Genomic DNA, 18,064 nt, shown 5'->3' with positions numbered 1-18,064 from the left:
GACGAGCCTGCGAACAAAAGAAGTAGAATTTAGAATATACTGAGCATAAAATCTATTGAAGATTTATCAGGACATGAGGTACACAATAGGGCTGCCTGGAAGAGACTGACAAGAAACGCCGACCCTATTTAAATAGGAAAAGGCTAGGAAGAAGAGGAGGAACCTATTGAAGATTCATGTATATAAACGTCATCTTATGGGTAACCTATATGTTTTTCCGTGTGTATGTATGTATGTTGCAAATGTCGGGATCTTTGACCATTAGGCCATTTTTCCTCTCGCGTCCCAATATTTCCCTACAATGTCATTGCTGCTTCCAAGGCGGGACAGAAGTTTAGGTCTGAAGAGTTCATAGGGACATTCAAGGAACATAAAGGACAGTGTAAATTTGTTTTTCCGTGTAAATTTGCAGTACAAGAGCTGATGAGATGATGCCTGGTGTGCTAATAAGCTCTGCGAAAGTTTTTGCAGGGCTTAATTTTAAGGTCGAGTTTTACCACCGCGGATCGTCTCAGGATTGAGTTCCATCCGAGGTGCCCTGGGTATTAAGTAAAGTAAAATTTTGTGTCATCTCAATCTCAATCCCGAGTTGGTAAACCCCAGTATAAGTGGCAGGGTTCTTCCATCCAATCACTGATATTCCCTATTCGGGCTGACAGGTGGAACCGAAAAAAAACTGCCACCTCTGATTGGAAAGCTCTAACCTTATCGGTGGGTGTCAACTATTCGCATTTTTTACTCCTCTTCATCGTGATATCAAGACTGTTTCAGATCAGGAGGTGGATGCTGATGGTGAGAAGAAGCCGAATGATCTACTCGCCTGTCCGTGCCTAGCGAGAGGAGCTTGTTGAATTCACTGTCTAATACTTGACGAGCCTGCGAACAAAAGAAGTAGAATTTAGAATATACTGAGCATAAAATCTATTGAAGATTTTTGTTGAATTCACTGTCTAATACTTGACGAGCCTGCGAACAAAAGAAGTAGAATTTAGAATATACTGAGCATAAAATCTATTGAAGATATTGAAGTCTGGGTGAGAAAAATTTATCAGGACACGAGGTACACAATGGGGCTGCCTGGAAGAGACTGACAAGAAACGCCGACCCTATTTAAATAGGAAAAGGCTAGGAAGAAGAAGAGGAACCTATTGAAGATTCATGTATTTAAACGTCATCTTATAGGTAACCTATATGTTTTTCCGTGTGGATGTATGTATGTTGCAAATGTCGGGATCTTTGACCATTAGGCCATTTTCCCTCTCGCATCCCAATATTTCCCTACAATGTCATTGCTGCTTCCAAGGCGGGACAGAAGTTTAGGTGTGAAGAGTTCATAGGGGCATTCAAGGAACATAAAGGGCAGTGTAAATTTGTTTTTCCGTGTAAATTTGCAGTACAAGAGCTGATGAGATGATGCCGTAAGACGAAACCGGTCCTCAATACCAAAGTAAGTATTAATTTCCCCCTTATTATACTGAGCAATCTCCGTATTCGCGTGGTTATCATACACCGGAGGTCCCGCGTTTGATTCCCGGTGAAACACTTAATAAAAAAAAAAAAAAAAAAAAAAAAAAAAAACGCGTTAAAGGGCACGTTTTATACGGACCTCGCGAGGCATCGAATCCGGACCTCTTGTATGCTAGAACGTTTCTTACCTTAACAAAGGAGACTGGTTGTGCCCAGGAGCAAAACCCATGGAGGAAGACTGCGCTGAAATGCCAATCCTTCTGAAACCAAGACAAAGGGTAACGTGGTAAAACCCAACTAGAAATGTATACCTACTGACTGGATTATAATGTTAATATCTATTTTGTGTACATTTACATTAAGTTTTGGATTAAGAACTTTTTTAAATTTAAATTATTTCACATGTTTTGATATTTATATTAGATACGCGTGTAGAAAAAATAATAAGTAAAAAGGAGTTTACAAAGAGGAGAAAAGTATAATACAGGAGGTATAAATTATTGTTTGACGGAAATGAAATGAAAGGAAATCAATCATCCAATGAAGAGGGTATGAAAAGTTAAAGAAGATGAGTTCACTTTCACTTTTCAGGTTAATTACCTACGAGAAGTTATAAGGGGATAAGCTTTTTACTTTAAATATTACCTTTAGTTATAGAGGGGCCTATACTAGGTAATGAGAAAGTATGAATAGTTTCCAGAAAGAGGGTAATTTCAACTCAACACAGGATCGAAGTATTTACAAAATAATAAAAGTACGGGACAAAACATATTCAGGAAATGGGGACAAATTTCATACAAAGAAAAATTAATCCAATTTAAAATGACTAGCTAATATGGTAAAAATATTCAAATACATTAATTTGTTGATACTTGAGACTACTGCTCATCTTAAAAACATCGGTGGTGAATTGAATTAATAAGTGATGGGGGGAGGGGGTATGAATTAACTTTAACAAAACATAATCACATTTACAACACAATAAATCTAACATGTAAAAGTTTGCTCCTAGATTACATTATTGTATTTTTATTTCGTTCAAAGTTTCCTCAATAGACAATGAACTATTTAAAAACTTGTCCTAGTATCAAAAGCTTTTAGTTAGAAATAAGCTCATAGACGAATTAGTCGAGTGTTGATGTTTTCATTGTATGGCTGACAAAGTATTTATAACTTCTAGTTCTAATATAGAACTCAAATTGTAGCCAGCATTGAAAATTACTTTGAACATATTATTGTTTGTGAAATTCACTAAAACCACTATTTTTGTTAAACATTATTGTATTTTTATTTCGTTCAAAGTTTCCTCAATAGACAATGAACTATTTAAAAACTTGTCCTAGTATCAAAAGCTTTTAGTTATACATAAGCTCATAGACGAATTAGTCGAGTGTTGATGTTTATTTGTACGACTGACGAAGTATTTAAAACTTCTAGTTCTAATATAGAACTCAAATTCTAGCCAGCATTGAAAATTACTTTGAACATATTATTGTTTATGAAATTCACTAAAACCACTATTTTTGTTAATACTAACAACTTTCCAATTTTCCTAGCTAATGGTTACTGGTTACTTTGCTTATTCATAAATATTAATAAAGTTAGTAAGTAACTCAATAATATATTTACAAAACAACTCGACCCTGAATTATAAATTACAAAAATGTACAAAAGAGGGGTTCATTAAAAACAGTTTACAAAACGTGACAAAATTATAAAAGCATCCAGGTATGCATAGGAATTCTCTTTCAATTGCCAACTTGAAAATTTGAATCTAAAAGAAACACGGCAAAAATGATACATCTACAAAATTTGAAAACTTTCACAAACGGAATGTAACTGGTTATTTGTACAAATCGATACCAAAGAGCGGACTTCCTAGATTACTACATCTACAAAATTTGAAAACTTTCAAAAACGGAATGTAACTGGTTATTTGTACAAATCGATACCAAAGAGCGGACTTCCTAGATTAAAATGAATCGGTTCACTTATAATATCGGTCGTCAGCTTTCAATGGGTTTCTTTTTCCTATATGATCAGATAGAAGGTCCAAACATACATTTTGAGTTTGGGAGAATGACCTAGTGGTCAAGTTTAATACACTACGCTAAATTTTATGACTTGACTTGGACTCGAACCACCAACCTCCAGATCCAGAGTCCACCGTGCTAACCACTACACTACTGAGGTTGGTAGAAACCAAAGAGTGACGAATGATAGATATACCTAAAGAGTAAGATGGTGAAAGCCTCAGATATTCAATTTTCAAATGCAGCAATTTGACCATGACATCCTGCCTTATTTATTTAGACTTTTTATTACTAATCAAAGGATGAAATATTATTGCCTAGGCCGATCTCTATCATTCAACCTTGTACAGAGATTATCCCGATGCATTTGATGGTTCTTGATGGTTCAAGCCCCAGAATTAAAATTTAGCATAGTGTATTCATCGAGGCAGTTTGTGAAAAGCAATAATCCTTAACAAGATTAAAGTTCCTTTTTTTTCATCACTGGGCAAAAGATATTAATTAAAAAACAGGTCTTCGAACTCGCCACAACTTTTTCGTGGCAACAAGTTTTCCTTTCTCGTTAACTCTGAATTTATTAGTTTCCTCATAATTATTTAACTTTATTATCTCTCATCATTAAATGTTAATCTTCCGGTCTTAGAGCGTCAGAAGTTTCTAATCTCTTTATCTGAAGTCACATTCTCTATACCAAAATTTTGTCACTATTCCTGTTATTGTCAAAGAAAAGACCCAACTTTTTCTTGAGCAGTGCAGGCAAGAGTCAGGCCAAATTCTCTGAAGTAATCTGTAAATATTTCGCTTTGTAATGTCAAAGAAAATCTTGGGCCCGATTCTCCTGTATTACTCTGTAACACTGGAGAATTCGGGGAATGTATTTTATTCTACTTTGAAGGTGCTTAGCCCAATGTTTTCTTGAACCAAATTAGTCTAGAAACAACTCCTGAAAACCCAGTTTTTTTTACATGAGAAATAACGAAGTAACATGGTGGAATGAACCCCGACTTCTTGAAACGTCCTCAGTCTGTGAGAAATTACTAGCCCTACCTTCTCAGTTCTTCTTGACTGTGTGCCAAAGCTTGTGCTACCCGTTCTAGCCGTTGCGTGCGCGCCGTCAAAGGACTATCCCCGCCCGTCATGGAACTGCCTGCTTCGTCTTCTTCATTTAGCTGCATCTAGAATGGGCAAGTAAATGAGGTATTAGAGAACTACCGCTATTTTGTGATGTTCATTCTGAAATACGTTGGGAAAATGTGGTATATTTTGAGTTTAATGGATTTAAAAGATTGATCTGATAGTATTTTGCGTAAATGTCCGACGAGATATAATATTACCGCTATATTTTTCAGAACCAATTAATAAGTTTATTAATAGAGTGTCTGTGCTTAATTTCGGCCATGGAAATGGACTAACAAGTCCCATTTACAGTAAAGAATATACCTGCTGAAAAACTCCCAAAAAGCCTCAACAAATGAGGCAGACTATAGGCAATTTAAAAAATATTCTTACATACAATGGTCTCGGATATGACTTAACAAAAATAATGATAAAAACACTCAATGTATCTGTAGTAAAAATTGCAATGCAAAAGCAAAAGATCATATTTGTAAAAAGTGATCCAAAACTGAATAGGAAAATCGTGTAAAAAAGCATTAGAAATTGGCAAAGAAATGCACAAGGAAACTGAGAAAGTGGAAAGCAAAAGGGACAGTGAAAGAAGAAAATTGAGTGTGTATGCTTGTGTGTAAAGCAAAAGACAAAAGAATAGGTACAATGTACAAAATTGATAACGGTAAAATTGTGTTCAATTTGAAAGAGGTGTTTTTGGAAAGTATTTCTAGGGTGATTTCTGATTTTCAAGACCATGAATATGTTTAATAGATTGCTTATGGCTGGTAATTTTAGGTAGGTAACTAATATAACGAGTGCCCACCATAAGTTAGAACTTATAAACAACCAGAAAATTGACAAAAGGTGTTCACATTTCGATACTCAATTGTGAACGATCCCTTTACAATTGAGACGTCACTTAGCCCAATAATATCTGTATAAATAATCAATATTAATCAACCAATAAATAATCTGAAAACACAGGACCTACAAATAATGTCTTCAGCATAAACAAAGATGACATGTACGTACATAATGTCTGCAACTTGAACTCCATTTCTGTGAATAACATTCAAAGAAGTGATTGGTGATTGTTTTTCCAAAGCAATTAAAAAAATAACACCAAGACAAAAAGCAAAACAAAAAAAGCAGTGGGGGTGGTAAGCATCGATTTCACGAGGGACTTTTTTCGTGAGTACAAAGGGGTGATGATCGTTCTTCTTGTGGTCGGACCAAGGACTAGGATCTTAGTCGCAAATTTCTGGATTAAGAGGAGAAATATTTCAACAGTCTTGTATCTGATTGGTTAGTTTGTCACTTGACAAATCCACCAATGAGATAAAAGATCCACTTTCAAAATATTTTTTTTAAACTGAGGTCTCTGATCTAAAATAAAGCGTGGGTGATGAGAAAAGCGTAAATCAAATATGAAGCATACAAAAAACACGGCATTTTATAACACACACAGTTTCACACCATTCCAAGTGTTGTTTTTGAGGCCGGTCTTACCAAACAGAGAGTTATAATCTTGTGAACGTGATATAATCTTGTGTTTATGAAGTAGTATTGGTTTTTTTCGCCCACCTGATGGGTCTTCTTTAATTTCTTGAACCCATTAATTATGTACATTGTACATAAGACCTTGTTTAAACTGTTAAAGAATAGAATAGAACACATAGGCCTGGCGCTCTGCCGTGCGCACAGATAGGATGAGACTGAAAAGTCCCTTTATCCCCGCAATCTAAACAAGGTCTTATATATGTTGTCCGCGAACGATTGTACAACGCTTGAGGGTTGATGCAGGACTTAAAAGGCTACCGGAAAAAAACCCATTTGATTTGGAACGGATAAAGGGACTTTTCTATTTAATTTGTCTTCTTTCGCCCATCTGATCTGATTTTGTCTTTTTTTCGTCCATCAATTCTCTCCTCTGTTTGGTAAGGCCGGCGCGGGGGGTTGTGGGGTCTGGAGGGCGGGGCTAACCTGACTGGCCGGAAGAGATTCAGACGGGTACGCAGAGGCTAGAAGCATACTAGCCCCGTACTGGTGTAAGTCTGCGGGCGACATAGAAGCAGGGGCCTACGGGAGAATATCCAGTGAGCGAGAAGGAATTAGAGGGAGTTAGGATACCACACTGAGAAAAAAATAGAGTGTCGGACGCCAAATCGAGACATTGGGTTCCGGAACTCTAATATATCAGGATGTTCAAAACTTTAATTTAGCATTCCAAAACCCTAAATGAGAGGAAATGACCCGATAATAAGGTGGCGATTATTGGTTTGGTTAGGTTTAGAATAGAATATACCTTGTTTATCCTGCCAGAATGAGACTGAAAAGTCCCTTTACTCCCGCAGTCTATACAAGGTTTTATTTATAACTGAGAAAAAAACTACCGGACGCCCCATCGAGACACTGGGTTCCGGAACTCTAATATCAGGAAGTTTGGCAAACTATAGTAGTGCCGATACGATTAGTCTTGGAGGCGGCTCGGTACAGAAGAGTGACTTCGAAATGAACTTGTGGCGCCCTATCAATATTTTTTTCTCGTGCACAGAATGGGGAAATATTTCCATTTTTCGATAGGTACCATTTAGACCGGTAGAAAGCAGTAAAAAAACTCCTCCGTTTAAGGTAATATACAAAGATAATAGACCGGTAAAAAGCAGTAAAAATGACATCGATAGAAAATCAAAACGAGAAACACACAGTGTCGAGATTATTCACATGGTGAAGTGCGAAATTTTGTTAGGGCACACGAAATATTTTGTACAGAAGAAAAGCTTTTCAAAATCTTCATTTTTCTCTTTTTTTATGCGAAAAAGACTGCTAGTTTGGGGCCCTTTCAGAAGTTCAGGCCTGGATGAACCCCCTGTTTATCAGCCCTGATAGTCTAAAGATTTAGATTTAATGACCGGGGTCACAATCAGAGTTTAAAAGCGGTTTAATTTTAACACTTGGATCAAGCAATCTGATGGGTTAATTTTCCAAAAAAATGGCCAATCAGGTATCAGATTGCTTAAACTAAAATTCAAGTTGAACTTAAACCGAATTGGAATTCTCTTTGTGGCCCCCGCCATCAATGGTCTATATTTTACTGGAATCTAATCTAAACATCAAGAAGGGGTTAATCTATTGGATTTAATATTTAATTCAAAAAGATCGAAAATAATTATCTAACATCTAGTTCTCAAGAAACAATTACAGACTGTTTTATTAGAATCTAACATTCTAAACATCAAGAAAGAGGCACAGAATAGTCACCCAGAAATTCAGCTAGTATTTGGAAATTAAACTAGTCAGATTGACACTTACCGTGTGATATTTGTGGAGATAATCCCGCTGAGGAGAATGGTGGGATTTGGGCGTGGATCTCCCGCTGGCTGGCGATGAAGAGCGTTCGAAACTTCGACCCCGGGTGAGGAGGTTCATTTGTTCTATGCTCCCCACACGGGATTCCAATTCTTCCGCGCGGGCCTCCGTGTTCTGCTTCTCCTCTTGAATTAGTCTGAAATGGAATAGAATAGATTAGACCCATAGGAGATAAAAGTAGTTATATTTCTTGTAAATTTCACACAAATGGTCGGAGGGTCAACCAAAAACCCAAGAAACACGCAAACCCATTTAAAATAATAACTACACTAGGACCATTGACACATAAAGATCTTGGCTGTGTAGTCTAAATTTGTTAGTCTGTTTACCAAGGTTATAGGACTAGACAGATCTCACAGATCATTTTGGTTTGTATGTAATGTCCCTATTATTGACATATTGTGAACAACCTGCTTACTGTGGGTCTAACCTCTCACCCTGCGTTACGCCACTCCACTCACCTAATCTCATTATTAATCGCATCCAGTTGTTCCTGCAGCATCAGGGCAAGCTGTTGTGCATCAGTGTGCCCACTAGGTGACAGCAGCTCCGCAGTACTCATTATACTCTCCGAATCTACATCGTCCACCAGGTCAACATCAAACGCTTGTTGTACGTTCGCCAACACATGGGCCTGCTCCAACTTTTCCCACTCTTTCGAATGGTCTTCGTTAAGCCGTTTCTGAGCCCGACGCAACGAGTGAGGATCGAAACTGGAATTCTGACTCGAGCTCCGATGGAAACCGCTGGGTTCGTTCCCCGTGGGTGACAGACTTCGTGTGAGCGCGTCCGTTTGTTGGATGTTGAACGCGATCTCCTGCTGCAGCATTTGTCGCTTGATCGAGTCGATCTCAAGCCGAGCCTTGTTGAGTTCTTTTAGAATTTCACACTGGGGGAGAGAACAGAATAGATTTTAATATAACTTCTTTATCCTGTGAGTTTTATACTTGGGGGCTCGAGCATAGGTAATGGTCTTCAGGTAAAAAGACATAGGAGATTTATATTATTAACATAACCAATTTATTTGTCATCTATTGGGTAAGGTAATCCACTGGAAGGAAATAATAAAATTTAGATCCCATGTTCGTGGCCCATATATTTTTTTTCTACCGTTTCCGCGCCAATATTCTACGCAAAACAGCAGAATTATGTATTAGTGAGAAAACAGCAATACAATTATATTTTGTGCGTTCCGAAGTTCTACATTATTACATGGATGTAACATTTTATTATTAATGCATACTTAAACATTATTTTTAGGGCAATAAAAAGTTAACAATTGTTTTGCGCTGTTACGCAAATAAAACACAAATATCCATGCCATTATGTAGCAGGTATACAAATAAAGAATAGGTATCTTTTCGTATCTGCCATACACCGGGGTGATGGTCTCTAGCTCTTCGGGAAAGGAAATTGTCCTTACCTTCTCGTTCTCCAACTGTTCCACATATTTCCTCGTCTTGTCCAGTTCCTGGGTGAGGGCATTCTTCTCTTCCAACGCATGCATTCTCTCCTTCAAATGCACCTGTAGCCGTTCGTTGGATTCGGACAGCAACTTGTCCACAGTTGACGAGAGGCGAGTGTTGTGCTCCTCGTTCATTTTAAGTCTTTGGTTGAGTCGGAGCAGTTCCGCGTTCTTCTCTTCCACCTGAGCTTCGAGCCGCTGTATTCGGTCCTCGGCACTGCCGTGTCTTTCTTGAGCCTGCGAGAAGAAGGTAAAGTTGTTTATTAAAGATCGATATAAGTTGATGTCTACCATTTATATCCTCGTCGCGTCGTGGCCAAGGACTTTGGAAGGACAGCCTTAATTTGGATTTGGATGCTCCAAATTTTCGTGGTCTGGTCTATACTTAAGGAGAAAAATGAAACCCTCAAGGGGGGCCCGGACTCCCCTCACCCCTCAATACGGCCCTCAAGCTTATACGAATCTACGAATATTTTACATGAATTTTTTAATATATAACAATTAGACTTCATCCTGCTTAAATACTTTCATTGCAACAATAGCAAAGAAATAATAAATACAGTTTGACCAAACACGGTACCTTTCCCGTCCTGAGACGGCAAACCTCTTAGACGAGAAACGTCCACTCCGAGAAACTGGAAAGCTCGGGAAAACACATCATTCAATGTCAAATTAATCTTTCGATTGTTATAAACCCCTTAATGAAAATGAAGGTCAAATATTTGGGTTTCCAAGATCAAGATAAAGGGAAAGAAAGCAAAGAGGAGGGAGAGAGGGGAGAAAGGGGGAGGGAGAGACAGGGTTGAAGGTAGGGTAGGTCGGAGGGATTTCGCAGAAATGCATGGTATTTTCCCTTATATTCACAGTGCGAAGTATTCATTGACTGGCGCTTTTTAATTGAAATTTCTCGCCTTTCAACCATTAATAAGAAGAAAGCTATAGGTATGCTTGCAATTAATATATTGAATGGGTAAAAAAAAAAACTGTCAACCACCAACACCATTTAGTTGTGTTTCTGTCACCAAGTTCTTCATGTAAGAATTTGCCCCATTAGATCCCAATTTAATTCAACATTTTATTCATGGTTTAATTACAAGGGTTGGTTACGACTAGGTTGTCCCATTAAGTGACTGTGGAATATGAACTTCGAATACTACATTCTACATTAGACATGTATCTCCGTAATGTAATGACGCAAACTGCCTCTTTCTATAGCAGACCGCCAACAGTATAAATAGCGTAATTGAGAGAGAGAGCAGGTATACATAAGGTATACATAATATTAGTACAATTAGGTATATTTTTTAGTAGTTTCTTCTGTTTCATCTCTAAATACAACACATTAATACACAAAGGTAAAAAGTTGACGTTCAATCCCGCAATAATTTGAACGGATTACCAGGTGAAGCTCATTTCTGAGTTGGCAGCATCTATAGTTCATAATAGATTTCCAGGGAGTCATAAATATAGAAATGATAGGGTAAAACTCGCCTTAGAAACAGAAAAGAGACCAATCCTTAACGGATAATGCTCCTCCTCAGTGGTATATGCACAGGACAGTCGGAACACCTAAAAATTCAAGTAGGAGCACCTAACCAGGACACCCAAGTAGGGCAAAAGGTTATGTATTTCGGGAATCAATTAAAACCTCTGACTAGGTATTATCTGTGTTACGCTTATGATGGCAAAAATCGGCCAAGGCATTAAGGCAATAGTCATATCCACTTTAGTGGTGAAGTAATGGACTCGTAATTAAGGGGGTTGTGGTTCGAGTTGATAGCTGGCATAATTTAATGAAGACCAAAGGATGGGGCATTTCCAAAATAGGGAATAGGGTATTCTTTTTAAAGGAATGATAATCCCCATTTTCTGGTAACACAGTTATTTGCATTTCATACACACCCTAGAGCACAAAAAATGGGGAGCAATTTGAAAATATTTTCAGCCCCTTCTTTCAGAGACTAGAATTATAAGCACTGAACATAGTCTAGCACTGCTGTCCACATACATGTCAACTGTATTCCTGTTCACATATTAGATGACATTGGAATAAGTTTAAAAGCTGGCATATGCTGTCAGGATCGGAGATAAAAATAAACTTAACATTACTAATATTGATTACGACACACGCAACACATACAACAGTGAAAACACAAAACATTTAAATAATACTATTAACAGTAATAAAATCATTACTACGCTATAATACTGCTGGAAGAAAGGAATGTATTCAATAGACAGCGGGGGGTACGAATCGAGTAGAAAAACTGACACATGTTGCAACACTTTTAATAGCCGATCGTACCACTTGTTTCCAGCTTAACTACTTACACAAAAAGCCCACCCTAAGGCTTAGCTGTAGGGGCAGATAGCCCCAAAAGATAGGTTAAACTTACACGAATCTACGAATCTTTCCACTGAGAGTTAACACAGTGTCAAGGGTTTTCTTTGACGTCACTTATTTGATTTACACGGGCCAGTATTTCCTAAACTCAGCATTTTTAAATCCAGAGCACACATAAATCCGTTAATATAACGGAACACAAAATGTACAACACTAAATTTAATGGTCATAACGTGATAAAATTACATCCCTAAAATTACATTGAACCCACGCTCTCCTGAGTGTTTTGACCACTACACCACCGAGATTAAATTTGCTTCAAGAGCCTTATCTATTGAAGTTATTTTTCCTACTCAATTCGTACACTTAGACCGCGCTGTCTGATTAAAGTTGTCAAATTGTTTACAATTTTGATGATTGTCCAGGAGTTAAAATCAACGCTGGCACACCCGAAGGTAAAATTAGACTGGAGAGTGGTTAATGAGGTGGAAGAGTTAAGCCGATTTCTTGTTTTTTTCAATCTGCAATTCGTACACTTAGACCGCGCTGTCTGATTAAAGTTGTCAAATTGTTTACAATTTTGATGATTGTCCAGGAGTTAAAATCAACGCTGACACACCCGAAGGTAAAATTAGACTGGAGAATGGTCAATGAGGTGGAAGAGTGAAGCCGATTTCTTGTTTTTTCCAATCTCTCACAGTTCATAAGAGATCTTAAATTGCTGTTTAAGCTCACGAAAGATCACTACAACCTTTTAGGTTTACCTTTTGAACTGGTGAATCGACCTGTATAAATAGAAGGTGGTATACAAAGTCCAACAATCTTTTGTTGACTTTCTTGGTCTTCACTCTTCACACACCCATTACAAATAGTCCGAAGTAAAAAAGCAGTCTTGCGGTCTATAATTTTCCTGTTTGCATACATATACGGCCCAATTAGACGAACTAGAAATAAAGAAGTCGAATTTCGCATCTGAATTTTCTCTAGATGTACGAGTATTATTCTGGGCACTAAAAAACCAAAATGAAATGTCCTCCAGTTGAAAAAGACGCATTTTGTTTTACTTCGTGAAAAAGGACTCTCCATCCATGTTCTTTGTCCAATCAAAGATGGCAGTTTTAAAAATGCCCTGCTGTAAATTAATTTTTTCCTTCCCAATACGCAAGTTACTTCTAAGGAATTCTCGAGAACTTGGAAATAAAATGAAGCAAACTGTTACAATGGCTTCATAGTAATGTGATTCAGCCCGGTATCTTTTACGAGACAAGACGAGACGTGGCCTAGTTTACTTCTAATCCCTCCAAAACTTACCTACGCTTTGTTGCCTAGCTTACTTCTAAGCTCCCCAAAAATCACCCTAGGACCAAGATTCACAGGTGGGCTAGATTTTAACGTGGCTATTTCAAGTGTAGGGAACAAGGGTCCCAAAGGTGTGCTAATAAGCTCTGCGAAAGTTTTTGCAGGGCTTAATTTTAAGGTCGAGTTTTACCACCGCGGATCGTCTCAGGATTGAGTTCAATCCGAGGTGCCCTGGGTATTAAGTAAAGTAAAATTTTGTGTCATCTCAATCCCGAGTTGTTAAACCCCAGCATAAGTGGCAGGGTTCTTCCATCCAACCACTGATTTTCCCTATTCGGGCTGACAGGTGGAACCGAAAAAAACTGCCACCTCTGATCTTTTACCACCGCGGATCGTCTCAGGATTGAGTTCCATCCGAGGTGCCCTGGGTATTAAGTAAAGTAAAATTTTGTGTCATCTCAATCTCAATCCCGAGTTGGTAAACCCCAGTATAAGTGGCAGGGTTCTTCCATCCAATCACTGATATTCCCTATTCGGGCTGACAGGTGGAACCGAAAAAAAACTGCCACCTCTGATTGGAAAGCTCTAACCTTATCGGTGGGTGTCAACTATTCGCATTTTTTACTCCTCTTCATCGTGATATCAAGACTGTTTCAGATCAGGAGGTGGATGCTGATGGTGAGAAGAAGCCGAATGATCTACTCGCCTGTCCGTGCCTAGCGAGAGGAGCTTGTTGAATTCACTGTCTAATACTTGACGAGCCTGCGAACAAAAGAAGTAGAATTTAGAATATACTGAGCATAAAATCTATTGAAGATTTATCAGGACATGAGGTACACAATAGGGCTGCCTGGAAGAGACTGACAAGAAACGCCGACCCTATTTAAATAGGAAAAGGCTAGGAAGAAGAGGAGGAACCTATTGAAGATTCATGTATATAAACGTCATCTTATGGGTAACCTATATGTTTTTCCGTGTGTATGTATGTATGTTGCAAATGTCGGGATCTTTGACCATTAGGCCATTTTTCCTCTCGCGTCCCAATATTTCCCTACAATGTCATTGCTGCTTCCAAGGCGGGACAGAAGTTTAGGTCTGAAGAGTTCATAGGGACATTCAAGGAACATAAAGGACAGTGTAAATTTGTTTTTCCGTGTAAATTTGCAGTACAAGAGCTGATGAGATGATGCCTTAAGACGAAACCGGTCCTCAATACCAAAGTAAGTATTAATTTCCCCCTTATTATACTGAGCAATCTCCGTATTCGCGTGGTTATCATACACCGAAGGTCCCGCGTTTGATTTCCTACGGGGCGGGGTCGAAGTTTTTTTCGGCTCTATACTTGGAGTTCGGGGAGCACTCAGCCTCTTACCTGAGTATTTTGCGTAGGTATCTGTAGGGCGAGCGCCATGCTGTTCATATCGAAGCTCTCATCCAGAGCGATGAAGGCCCCATGCACACCGCTCTCAAGTAGGTTGCTCGCGTACTCTTTCAAATTGATACTCGTGACCCAGCGGATTACTCGCTCGTTAGACCACACTAGCACGTCGGACAGGCTGTTGTCGCAAGCCCGTTTGCGCTCTTCCAGCTTGTTACGGTCGTAGTTCAGGCGCTTCAGACAGGACACCCCGTACTGGAAACTTGTTCTGAAATACGAGAAAATTATACTTGATTAAAATAATAATAAACAAATCATTTTTTTTGGGTCAAAAAGAAAATTTCTTGAAAAGAATGAAGATCTAAAAATGAATTGCCATAGACCTGAGCTGTTTCCTCAGTCGACACAAACTTGAGTTATTTTTGTTTAAGTTTTAGTAGACAAAGAGGATTCAGCTCAAGGTTTATTGAGCTTGTGAAAGAATTGTTAGATGAAATAATAAATAATAAATTTCAACAATAATCTCTGCAAGCCTAGTCACCTTTTCAAGACTAGACTCCTTTCGCGGCACCTTCTCCCTCCCCCGGGACATAAATGTTGTATAAGAATGAACACAAATAACATTTAGATTCTAAATAGTCTGTGTTCTATGGTCGCCGTTGTGGACACGCACTTACCTATGAAAACTGTCCACCATTTTGAGCTGGGACCGCAACTCCTTCTTAGTCAAATGGTCAAGCATCCGAGCGTCTACCAGCGACTATGGTCGCCGTTGTGGACACGCACTTACCTATGAAAACTGTCCACCATTTTGAGCTGGGACCGCAACTCCTTCTTAGTCAAATGGTCGAGCATCCGAGCGTCTACCAGCGATTCCATGAAGTACGTTCGGTACTGCGGCAGACCCAAATGGGGGAGCCAGCAGTTTCCCACCCACTCGTGGTTCATATCTCCGTAGGCCAGGGTGGTTCGAGACGTCTTCGGGGCGCTGGGACTGGTGAGCGACACCATCTCTTGGATGGCGAGCCGAAGTTTCAGCCGATGTAAAGGATTACTGAAGAACAAGAAGAAAGAACAAGGGTGAGTTTCACCAACCTTCTTTTTAGTTTGTACAAGTGAAATGGAACTTAACAGGCTGTTAACTTAAAATTTATATCGTAATTTCGAGGTCGATCTTTGTAAAAGCTGTGCTCGAACAAATAGAATCTTTATTTATTTTTCTCATACAAAGATTGTCATAAAAAATGTATAAATATATGACCCTAGTGCCCAACCTTTTCAGAGGAAGATTGACTTTGAATTTTCAATACAGTCTTGTGATCAACTTACCTAATGAGAGATAAGTTTAGAGTAATTGGGTGAGTTAGATGGTATTGCCGGGTTCAAACACTGCTGGTCGCGATTGATTTGAAATCAATCGACCGGTTGGACAGCCCTGATATATGAGACCTAGTTCAGACTGCTGGGATAAAGGGACTTTTCAGTCTTATTCGGACAGGATAAACAATGTATATTCTACTTACCTAATGCCTATTTCTCGTTGTATCTCCGTGTCCGAGAGGGCACTCATGATAGCTCCGGATTTCACATTGGCCCGGCATGCTGCCACGTACCAAGCTGGCATGCCCACCCAAAGTTCCAACCAGGCTACTATAGTCGGCCCGTTCCAGAGGGCAAACGGTGTGCCCGCTTTCATTGCTTCAGCTAGAAGTTCGTGTCTATATGTAACGCTGAAAGGAAAAGGTAACATTATTAGTAGCAAATCTCACGAGTTGCTCTCAGGGCATTTTTTTAAGCGCCTCCCAATATTTCGATACAATGCCACTGACCGGTTGGACAGCCCTGATATATGAGACCTAGTTCAGACTGCTGGGATAAAGGGACTTTTCAGTCTTATTCGGACAGGATAAACAAGGTATATTCTACTTACCTAATGCCTATTTCTCGTTGTATCTCCGTGTCCGACAGTGCACTCATAATAGCTCCAGATTTCACATTGGCCCGGCATGCTGCCACGTACCAAGCTGGCATGCCCACCCAAAGTTCCAACCAGGCTACTATAGTCGGCCCGTTCCAGAGGGCAAACGGTGTGCCCGCTTTCATTGCTTCAGCTAGAAGTTCGTGTCTATATGTAACGCTGAAAGGAAAAGGTAACATTATTAGCAGCAAATCTCACGAGTTGCTCTCAGGGCATTTTTTTAAGCGCCTTCCAATATTTCGATGCAATGTCACTGCTGGCTTCCAAAGGCACGAGTGTAAATCAGTAGAACCTTATAAGTAGGGATCTCCAATTGTAATTAAATAGGTTGAACAGATGTCCTCCTTCCTATTCATAAGGCTGCAATAAGATAATTTTCTAGGGGGTGATTCTGGCAACGGGCGGCATATTTCTATGGCATCATAAAAAGACGATTTTCTGCCCTATGACAGATAGTATTACTTTCTATTTTTTCTGGCTCCTGAATGAGCCTTTTCACTAAATCACGGATTTTTTGATTTATTTTTCTACTCCATATTTCCTAGTGTCTTACTTACAATTAACAGTAATATTAGTAAAATCAAAGAAATTATTTCTCTTCGTTCTTTTAATTAAAAAAAAAAATCTTGACTTACTTTTTCTTTTTTCTCCTATCGAAGTCGCTCTTCTGTACCGAGCCGCCTCCCAGACTAATCGTATCAGCACTACTGTAGTCTGAATCTCCACCATACACACTTTCGTTGCCATAGGAACCAATGCCTTGCTGTGAACTACTACTGGCCATGCCCATTTCTTTACCCTTGATCTGAAACGTAAACAAATGATTATGTAGTCATGGGCAATAAATTTCTGTTGAACATTTTTGCCAAATTAGCTTATTCCATCAAAATCGGACTAACCATTCAAGAGTTATGGCAGAACAGACAGACAAATGAATGCAAAATCAGTCGCGTTACCATTTAGAAAATCATTTCATGCGTTCAAAATTGTTTCCATGGGTACAGGGACTTTTCAGTCTTATCCTAACAGTATAATGGTGGGTTTCATCAACATTCTTTTTAGCCCCGAACAACCCTGTTAGGCCTATACCGTGCCATAGTCCTGCACTAAAATGGACGCGGCACACAAGGGATCAGGAAGAGACCGCCTTAAGCCTATAACAGACCTTCTAGGGACTGATAAATTATTGGTTAACTGCACCCTAAATGAGGAGGTAAATTACCTTTTCCTTTTTACTGAAGAATCTTCCCAGTGAAGACTTGATACCCTTCTTCTTGTGCGCCGAGGACACCACAGGATTCTGAGAATGTTGATACAACATAGAAGATGAGGTGAACGTTTTGTGCAGAGAATCCTGACTGCTGTAAAGAGAAAACAAAGGAAAAAGGTTAGTTTGAAGCGAGAGAATCAAACTAAACTTAGTGATTATTTATACTATGTAGGGAAGATATATGTGTACTAAAATCATACAACATTGCCTAAACTATTGAGATAAATTCCAATGGGTATGCTCAGTACTGGACAACATGAGTCTAATGTAACAGTTGTTCAATTGCTACGAAATAAAAATGGTGGTGAAACACTCATGTAAAAAAAAAAAAAAAAAAAAAAAAAAACTCAA

General features: G+C 38.9%; 2 protein-coding genes across 2 annotated transcripts in view; both read right to left on the bottom strand.

Annotated features, from left to right (window-relative positions):
* Positions 1 to 756: 756 nt before the first annotated feature.
* Positions 757 to 9,738, bottom strand: LOC103512090 (liprin-alpha-1-like). The gene is made up of 8 exons (XM_026825533.1): positions 9,403 to 9,738; positions 8,441 to 8,868; positions 7,923 to 8,115; positions 6,594 to 6,689; positions 4,548 to 4,675; positions 1,656 to 1,727; positions 963 to 966; positions 757 to 876 (listed from the first exon to the last, which is right to left on the bottom strand). The coding sequence occupies exons 1-8, from the start codon at positions 9,736 to 9,738 to the stop codon at positions 757 to 759; spliced, it is 1,377 nt and encodes a 458-aa protein (XP_026681334.1).
* Positions 9,739 to 12,440: 2,702 nt separating this feature from the next.
* Positions 12,441 to 18,064, bottom strand: part of LOC103512080 (liprin-alpha-3) — a 34,993-nt gene continuing 29,369 nt past the window's right edge. The window contains exons 9-15 of the mRNA XM_017445229.2: positions 17,666 to 17,804; positions 17,079 to 17,248; positions 16,396 to 16,602; positions 15,256 to 15,519; positions 14,460 to 14,733; positions 13,657 to 13,849; positions 12,441 to 13,456 (exon numbers count right to left, since the gene is read on the bottom strand). Of these exons, the coding sequence (XP_017300718.1) occupies positions 13,730 to 13,849; positions 14,460 to 14,733; positions 15,256 to 15,519; positions 16,396 to 16,602; positions 17,079 to 17,248; positions 17,666 to 17,804 (1,174 nt within the window). The 3' untranslated portion in view covers positions 12,441 to 13,456; positions 13,657 to 13,729. The remainder of the gene's footprint in view (positions 13,457 to 13,656; positions 13,850 to 14,459; positions 14,734 to 15,255; positions 15,520 to 16,395; positions 16,603 to 17,078; positions 17,249 to 17,665; positions 17,805 to 18,064) is intronic.

Source organism: Diaphorina citri, unplaced genomic scaffold (assembly GCF_000475195.1).
Source record: "Diaphorina citri unplaced genomic scaffold, Diaci psyllid genome assembly version 1.1 scaffold35, whole genome shotgun sequence".
NCBI classification, from domain to species: domain Eukaryota; kingdom Metazoa; phylum Arthropoda; class Insecta; order Hemiptera; family Psyllidae; genus Diaphorina; species Diaphorina citri.
The sequence above is the reverse complement of the archived record's forward strand: the minus strand, read 5'-3'. Positions and strand labels throughout refer to the sequence as shown.